This window comes from Aulostomus chinensis, chromosome 24 (assembly GCF_037954235.1).
Source record: "Aulostomus chinensis isolate RoL2024-O1b breed Wild chromosome 24, RoL_Achi_v1.0, whole genome shotgun sequence".
In the NCBI taxonomy this organism is placed as follows: Eukaryota; Metazoa; Chordata; class Actinopteri; order Syngnathiformes; family Aulostomidae; genus Aulostomus; species Aulostomus chinensis.
Genome location: NC_141343.1, coordinates 13,909,372 through 13,917,500, shown reverse-complemented (window position 1 = coordinate 13,917,500; position 8,129 = coordinate 13,909,372). Strand labels below are relative to the sequence as shown.

At 42.8% G+C, this 8,129-nt stretch overlaps 2 protein-coding genes across 3 annotated transcripts in view; both read left to right on the top strand.

The window, feature by feature from the left end:
* nhsl2 (NHS-like 2) overlaps window positions 1-852 on the top strand; it is a 63,953-nt gene extending 63,101 nt beyond the window's left edge. For both annotated transcript variants that reach the window (XM_086196953.1, XM_086196952.1), the window contains exon 10: window positions 1-852. This exon is cut by the window's left edge and continues 2,275 nt beyond it. The gene's annotated coding sequence lies outside the window, so the exon portion shown is untranslated.
* Window positions 853-7,034: 6,182 nt separating this feature from the next.
* The window catches only part of arhgap36 (Rho GTPase activating protein 36), a 55,352-nt gene continuing 54,257 nt past the window's right edge, over window positions 7,035-8,129 (top strand). Inside the window, exon 1 of the mRNA XM_086197652.1 lies at window positions 7,035-7,212. Coding sequence (XP_086053778.1) covers window positions 7,126-7,212 — 87 coding nt within the window. The 5' untranslated portion in view covers window positions 7,035-7,125. The remainder of the gene's footprint in view (window positions 7,213-8,129) is intronic.

Here is an 8,129-nt window from a genome sequence, read left to right as displayed (position 1 = left end):
CAATTCCAACTTGCCCAACTCTTAGTAATTCCTCAAGTTCCTTTATTTGCTGGTAGGTGGCCGGACGTCCATTTACGTCCTCTTCTTCTTACGTAACGTTGCTTGTACCATCGAGCCAAACCACTTGACTGGAAATGTACCGAATTTTCTTTTATGGGACATTTTCACAGTTTTTTGGGGGGGGGGGGGTATTTAACAGAAAGTGACATCAGAGTGCCAAATATGTTAGATCCTCCGCGCACCTTTTCGCACATCTTCAGAAACAGGAAGTGCTAGTCTGTCTCTATCCTTTCGTCACTGCTACAGCACACATTCCACCTGTCCCTCTGCATTAAGCCTGATCTCTCTTTCTTTTTTCTTCTCTCTCATGCTCGCCTATACTCTGCAAACTCCACGTAGCACCCCCCCTTTGTATCTCTCGCTCTATCTCCCTACCTCCCCCTAACTCTTTTTAACCTCTCCTTCCCTCTCTCCCTGACCCCCTCCCCCAGTTTCCATTAACCTTCCCTTGTGTCTTTTCTCTCTCTTCCTTCCTCCTCTTCACCTCTCTCCGCATTCAGTCTATGCATCTGAGCTCGGCAGACGAAGCGACACCGGATGAATGTCAATGAATGACTGTTAAGAAAAATAGATGCTGTGAGAGTGCAAGAAACGCATCCTTATCGTTTGCCTTCTCTTCTCTCTCGCTCTCTGAGTTTTTATACTTTCTTTTTCATGGAGCACGGAATGACGGATGAATGAATGAACGGATGGATGGGATCTGTGCACAAACATGGAAACAGGCAGGGTTTGAATGTGTTTTCTCTTGAAGGATGTTGAATTTTGGACTCTGAAACAAACACCCCTGGATGGACTGATATATATATATATATATATATATATATATATATATATATATATATATATATATATATATATATATATATATATATATATATATATATATATATATATATATATATAAATTTTTTGGATGAGCGGTGGGTCATCTTGATTCATCCCCTGCTTGGATTGACCATGTGGAGGCAGTAGGAGACGTTTCATCTCTCACCACTAACCCTCGGTGCTATTGTGTTAGAGCTCCCTCTAGTGGATGAATAAGGTGGAACCACATCAGAACACGGGAGGAAAGAGACGCTTGACATCAATCTCTCTTCCCTACAACAGAGTCCTTCAGGTATTCCATCATCCTGATTAAAAAAAAAGATAAATTATTACCATTTATGATGACTAGTCCAGTGACACTTGTTTTGAATATTTAGTGAATGAAAAAAGATAAACCTATACAAATCTGTGTTTGTTTGCCTTGTATACGGGATTTTAGGCGTGTTACTTGGGCGCCTATTGTGTTATTTTTTCTCCTTTTTTTTCATTGTTTTAGTGGTACACGCAAACACTAAAACTGGCCAAAAGAGCAGTGGGGGTGTAGAAGGGAGTGTTGAGCAATATCCAGAGCGATCTAACATGGCTGGATTGACCTGCAGCGTCCCGGAATGTTGGATGAGTAAGAAAGGAAAGAGAAGGCCACTAGAAGAGAAAACCAGCAAATCTTATTGGAACTTAACCCCAAATATTGTCTTCAAAATATGCAAGCGTAGTAGGAACGGAGAATATGAGCTGGTTAGGTAAGAGGATGTGTTGCTTTTTTAGCACCGCCATGAGCGGAACGGTTATAAAGTAATGGACGGTGTGTAGCCTGGATGGGTTTAGGCCGTCTGAGGGGGTGGGACATTTTCAGCTTGTATTCAAGATCATAAAGCTGCGGTTTTACTTGTGAGGAAAGACAGCAGGTGACTTTAACATGGCGTCATTGGTTTCAGTGCGTGGAAGACAGAAGTACACACAAAGAACTTCGGGGTACGGTGTTTGGAAGTATGGAAACTAATGAAAAACAATTCACTTAATAGAATTTTCATTTTAAGACATTCAGCTGCAGCCCATTTTTCTGAATTGATGCGATGTTTTTATGAATTCGCGATAAAGGTGGGGGTGTGTTTGCATCCACAAGTTTTCAAGTAACAATGAGAACTTTCTCTTGGGATGTCGAGGTATCTTGTTAATTCAGGGGGGGGAAAAAATCTGTTTTCCCCCCCCTGAATTCAGATTCACATGGATCTTTCATTTTTATTGCATACATTTCTGTTAAAAAACAAAAAAGTTGCGCCCCCTGTTGCCCGATTCAATCATTTCTTATTGGGGAAATTTTCACAGTGACAAAATTGCCACCAAGGCCAAAATAATTCCTCTTCTTTTAATCTGGCGGTTTCCTGAGAGATAAATACTTCAATAAAGATGGCATATAAGGGTTGGGTGGATCTGCAGCAGGGGAAAACCCGGTTTCCTTCACCCCAGCGTGGTATTTCTGCTCACAGAGCAGCTCCGCCTCCATCAGATTCCTGTAGAACCAAGTTATCAATCTGTAAAATATGTCGACAAGATGTGACATTAGAAATGAATATCTGATCCCTTCTGTAGGAGGACAAGGAGGGAAGAGAGGAAGGAGGGGAAGGTAAGGATGTGTCACAGAGGTCTGACTCTGCTGGGGGGGAGGTATCACCCTGAAATTTGTACATCATCTTTTCCTTCACCTCTTCTCTCCCTTCTTCTCAGCTGTCGTGTGACTCAGAGAAGTAATCATGTTAAAAGCTTTTGCTCCCTCTCCCGTGTGCTCTCTTTCTTTTCTTTTCTTGTCTGCAAAGTGATAAAAGGCACCGAGAGGCAGCGGAGGATGGAGCGATGCTTATTATTTAATTTGGTTTCATTTTGCAGCCTGTCTCTCCAGATGAATAACAGCTAGACAACAGTCTGTGGCCAAGAGACAAAAAAGAAAAACACCAAAGTTAAACATTTTACTCCCCGGTAAAGAAATCTAACAATGAGGGCAAAGTTTAAGGTTGAATCGGGGGACAACATTTAACAGACGATGTGGTTGACCTTAGAACGTCGTAACATTTTTAGACCAAATTATGACCAAATACTGATAAATAAGTTGTATTATTTAAAATTTGACAAGAGCAGCTGGCCCTGACTAAATATTATATTTGGGTTGAACCATTTTAATGTCCTGCCAAGGAAGTTTTGGATGCTGTTGTCAGCAGGTTTATGTGAAAAAACAATTTGACTGACATAACTAGCTGAGGGGTATAGCATGGGCCAGTAGCCTTCATTTGGGGCCAGTAGCCTTCATTTGGGGCCAGTAGCCTTCATTTGGGGACAGTTGCCTTCATTTGGGGGCAGTTGCCTTCATTTGGGGGCAGTAGCCTTCATTTTGGGGCAGTAGCCTTCATTTGGGGCCAGTAGCCTTCATTTGGGAGCAGTAGCCTTCATTTGGGGGCAGTAGCCTTAATTTGGGAGCAGTTGCCTTCATTTGGGGCCAGTAGCCATCATTTGGGGCAACAGCCTTCATTTGGGTTTAGTTGCCTTCATTTGGGGGCAGTAGCCTTCATTTGGGGCCAGTAGCCTTAATTTGGGAGCAGTTGCCTTCATTTGGGGCCAGTAGCCATCATTTGGGGCAACAGCCTTCATTTGGGTTTAGTTGCCTTCATTTGGGGGCAGTAGCCTTCATTTGGGGGCAGTAGCCTTCATTTGGGGGCAGTAGCCTTAATTTGGGAGCAGTTGCCTTCATTTGGGGCCAGTAGCCATCATTTGGGGCAACAGCCTTCATTTGGGTTTAGTTGCCTTCATTTGGGTTTAGTTGCCTTCATTTGGGGGCAACAGCCTTCATTTGGGGGCAATAGCCAAAAAGGCTGTCCTGGGAACAGCTAAGATCCTGGACTTAATCAAGGAGATGGGCAGATAATATCACAAGGAACAAGTGATTAACTTTCAAAGGTCTCCTGGAACAAATTGTAGATTCTGGATCCCGAGGACTGATTGAGGCTATTAATGGTATTCTTCTGGAAATGCTGTAGACAAATTTCAGTTAAATCCTCTGAGTCTGTGTGAAATGGTTGAAAAATACTTTAGGAAATCATTAAGATGGTATTGCGGTTGTGATCCAGAAGGTCAGTTTTCAAAGGCCATGTACAGAAGTACCAGAGATGGTACGGAACTTTTTGTTTTTTTGATGTAGATGTGGAAGGCTTATTTTTTCGGCAGTAGGGAACCACACTCCCAACCAAATTTGAATGATTCTACCTGTGTAGCCTTCTTGGCGGAGGTTTGAGCTCTCTGAGAGTTGACGAGTTGGTAGGATTGAGTTTGTAGCTCGATGAGCTCAAAATCAACCAACGGTTGAAACAAAGTCAAATCGTAGCTGTAAGTCTTGGCTGAGATTGGGTTCCATATTTTGGCCTGCAAATTCAAGATATGGGTCTCAATTTGAGGCCAACGCAGGAGTCAAGCCAAAACTCAGTGTTGCCGTAGGATAAAGTCACTCTTTCGTGAGTACAAAAATGCGACAAATACGACATTTGAAAAGGTGAATTACCACAAAGGACGCTGAGCTGTGATTGAATCTTCTTAGCTTCAGCTGATAGTTTGATATGTTAAACCTCCAAAAATGTGTCCAGTTTGTAAGTGAGTTGCCCCTTTTCAAATTTATTATATAGAAATATCTTGTATCTCGAGAAGTGAATGAAAATAGAGAGGAATCGAAGCTACAGAAAAGAGAAATATTGGCTACGAATGTGGGCTAAAGAGTACTCGTTCTAGGCTTTGCCAGAGGGGTGAGCTTTTCTGTCTTAGGACGTTTTTGGAGTAGGTTGGAATTGGCACGCTGCACATCACAAGAACCGATGTCCCATGGTAGTAAATTCCAGACCCTGCTACTGTTAGCGAAGCAAAATAAACCCCTTAGCGCGATTTAATCCCCAGTTTTGTGGGCTGTACAGGCAGTTTATAAAAACACAGAGACAAGACACAGAAAGACGCAGAGAAAGAGAGGCAGACAGAGCTATTGGAATGATTCTATTTTTGTTATTCCTTGTTGAAAAAGACATATTTAAAGGAATATTCCATGTATGTACTGAATTACCTATGTCCCCTCCCCCCATCCAGTGGTGTGATCTGTAGCTGTGAGGTAGCGTCACACACACAAACGCTTCTCTCGCCGCAGCTAAGCAATGCCAATGTGATGAAATTATTATATCATAAATAAATTATTTTTCTTGCTTAAAAAAATGGTTTGGTTTCTTTCTTTTGTGTTGCAACCCCGCCTGACCCCCAAGGTTCCTTCCCGAACGACTGTGACGGGTTTCCTTCGAGAGCAAACTAAGTCGGCCTTTCTGTTGATAGGCTGAAGCTTCAGACAGGAGCAAAAACCTCCTTGTCTGAAGCTGTAATCAGGATTTACTCACTGAAGCCGTTCATACTAAATCGTACATTGTACTTTTGCATGATTCAAGTCTTTTCAAGAAAGGAAAAGTGTTCCAGCGTGCAGAGGTCCACCTGTCATACCTGACGCGATGCTTCGGACCAAGAAAAGGTGAGTAACACGCGGCGGATTTTAGGTGAGTACGCTGAAGTTCTTGTTCAGGTAGTTTCAACTTGTCTCCTTGGACCCATTTATTGGGGTCCTCTGATATGGTCTAGTACCAGGTTACCTAAACCAGAATGGAGAACGCTGGTTCCCTGAATGCTTCCTGGTTCTGTGTTTTCCCCTGGAACTTGCACAGTTCCCTACCGAGACGTTCCGGCTGATATTTGTGTGACTGCCCTGGTTGCACTACAGAGCCATCTAGAGGGTGTTTAGCGTTAGCACAAATGAAATCATGAGACTGAAAGAATTTGTTGTCAATTGCCTGCCTGGGTAAATAAAGGTTAAATAAGATTAAACGTCACCACAAGTAATCGTGACCAAGACTTAGGACTGATGTCCGCTGTTAAATCAGACGTGCAGCTTCAGTCTGATGGAGCCTCGCACGGCCGAATTGATCCGTCCAGGCCATCTTTTATTGGCCCTTTATTGTCTTCAAGTTTACTCTCTCTTGAGCTCTGCTCTTTAGAACGCTGAAGTTCCATGAACTTAAAGGGGAACGAGGGAGGAAGGAAGTATGAACTGACCGAAGAAGCTTACTGACAACTTTGGGACATCAACATCAACTGGATCAAAATAATTTCCCACATTTCCTTCACTGCCATTGATTGGAGAATCGGTACGATTGACAAACCTCGTAAGTTCATCAGATATGTCACTGAATTGCTCTTCAAGATTAAAAAAAGACAGAAATCGCCAACGGGAAAATGCTGGGATGTAATATTTCCTGATAAATCGGTGAAAAGGATGAAGGGAAAACAGGTGGCGGTGCTTTTATCTCTTTAAACCAGGCAACAATTTTCAAAATGAAAGCAGACCACTGGCTGTCGCGTCCAACAGATTAAAAAAAGGACATTAAAAGATGCAGAAACACCACAGTGACGACATTTTTGAAATTAATACATGGCCGTTAATGTAGATGATGGCATGAGAACAGATTAAAATCTGTTCATGTAAATCTATTAGATAGGTCATGAACTGTTGGTCTTCAAAGGGTCGTGTGTGTGTGTGTGTGTGTTCAGCAAAGTGATCACTGCAAGCACTTTATAAGAAAATGCTTGAATTTAATGCTCTCTCTCTCTCTCTCTCTGTCTCACACACACACACACACACACACAAACACAGGGTGGCAGAGGAGGGCCAAACTCCACTCTTCCTGTGCCTGACAGCAGAGAGCATGCCGCGTTATCTGTATCACACACACACACACACACACACACACACACACACACACACACACACACACTGCAGTCAACACAGGAAGCTTTGACAGCAATCTGCAATCAACTCCGTCTGTCAGAGAGACTTCTGTAGCTGCAGTTTTGTGTGGTATTTTTAATTAAAGCTGTGTGACATGAGTTTAATACTCAGACACCAAAGACAAAAAGGGGGAGATATGATGATGAGGGATGAAGAAGACCAGAGCGAAACAGAGGCGAGTGAGTGATTAAACTGAAAGGGGAAATAGAAAAAAAAGGGGGAGGGACGAGAAGTCATGTGGAGAGGAGGAGGGGGAGGTGGAAGGGGTGAGTAACATCAAGTGCAGCCACATGAGAACAGAAGAGGCAGCAGATGTTGGAGCAGCGGGTTTTAACCTCCTGATTATTAGGAGTACCTGCGAGGCGAGGGGGAGGTCACGGTCCTGACTCATGCTCCTGCTGGATGGACCTACGGTAGCCTTCACGTCCACACCTCCAGCTGGAGGAGAGCAGCCAGACATGCATTTCTACTACGTGGTGAGTGTTTGTCTCCTTTTTCTGGTGCCATGATTCTGACAAGTTATCTTAGGATTGTAAAATTTAAAAAAAGAGAGAAGAAACTATTTTTTTTAGCTCAAAATTCAACACGTGTGACATGAAATTCACCTACGTCTTTCATTATCTGGGTTTTATTGCTGTCGTTGAACTCAGCTGGACTTTAAAACAATACACACGCCCTTTTTTTCGCTTCACCGCCCTCCAACAAAGTTTTTTCACAGTCTTAAATTATTGCGTGGAATAATTCTCCATCCCTTCATTGCTGCACATTAAAATGCTTGTTTGTCTTTCCTCCTCCCTCAGCTGTGGTGAAGGGAAAATCGTCATCAGATGGTTGATATTCCAGACAAAATCCAATCAGTTGTTCCTCGGATGGGCGCCAATTTGCGTCCACCTTCTGAATACATTTAAATTCTGATATACAAACATACAGGAAGGAATAAACACAGCCTCAGGCAGAGGAGGGAAGAAGTGCTCAGGAATAGATTTCTTGTAGCAGACAAGAATAAAACCACTCTGTGGACAAGAGGATGGGGGGGGGGGGAAGCGCATGAAAACCTGGAGTAAATTTCCTGATGCTGTAATTGTTCCTCTGTCCCGTTCTGCCTGGAGAATTGAAAGGTAATCTGAAACTCCAAAATGTGATCAGAACAAGTTAATCTAGTTCATTTGAAACTTACTAGTTAACCGTAGCAAAAAAAAAAAGTAGAATCTAAACTTTGAACATTTTGCCAGGATCAAAGTCCTCAATGAAGCAGTTGACGTACATCAGCTGAAGCTTTATAGTTTATCCTTAGTTTTGTTTTGTTTTTTTGGGGGGGGGGGTGTATTCATTCTGTAGTGAAATAAATGCAACTCATGTTTGCTGAGCGGCGTTGCCTCCGTTCTGCTGCCTG